Source organism: Fulmarus glacialis, unplaced genomic scaffold, assembly GCF_000690835.1.
Source record: "Fulmarus glacialis isolate BGI_N327 unplaced genomic scaffold, ASM69083v1 scaffold22329, whole genome shotgun sequence".
NCBI lineage: Eukaryota > Metazoa > Chordata > Aves > Procellariiformes > Procellariidae > Fulmarus > Fulmarus glacialis.
Window position 1 is genome coordinate 5,864 of NW_009234172.1, and position 215 is coordinate 6,078.

Consider the following 215-nt stretch of genomic DNA (forward strand, 5'->3'; position numbering starts at 1 on the left):
CGCGCCCCGCCTGCCGCGGAGAGGAAGGGGGGGCAGGGGTGTGTGCTGTCCCCCGACACTGGCACCGGCACTCACCTTCTCCCCCTTCAGACCAGGCTCCCCCGGGGTCCCGGGAAACCCCTGCGGTCCCATATCGCCCTGCAAAGGGGAGCAGTGGGGGGTCAGCAGGCCTTGAGGCAAGGGGGGTGGCCAGCACCCATTGCCCTGCCACCCCC

At 72.1% G+C, this 215-nt stretch overlaps 1 protein-coding gene across 1 annotated transcript in view; it reads right to left on the bottom strand.

The window, feature by feature from the left end:
• LOC104082453 (collagen alpha-1(XVIII) chain-like) overlaps positions 1–138 on the bottom strand; it is a gene marked incomplete at both ends in the record, with an annotated part of 5,918 nt that extends 5,780 nt beyond the window's left edge. Inside the window, 1 exon segment of the mRNA XM_009585581.1 lies at positions 76–138. Within this exon segment, the coding sequence (XP_009583876.1) occupies positions 76–138 (63 nt within the window).
• Positions 139–215: the final 77 nt, after the last annotated feature.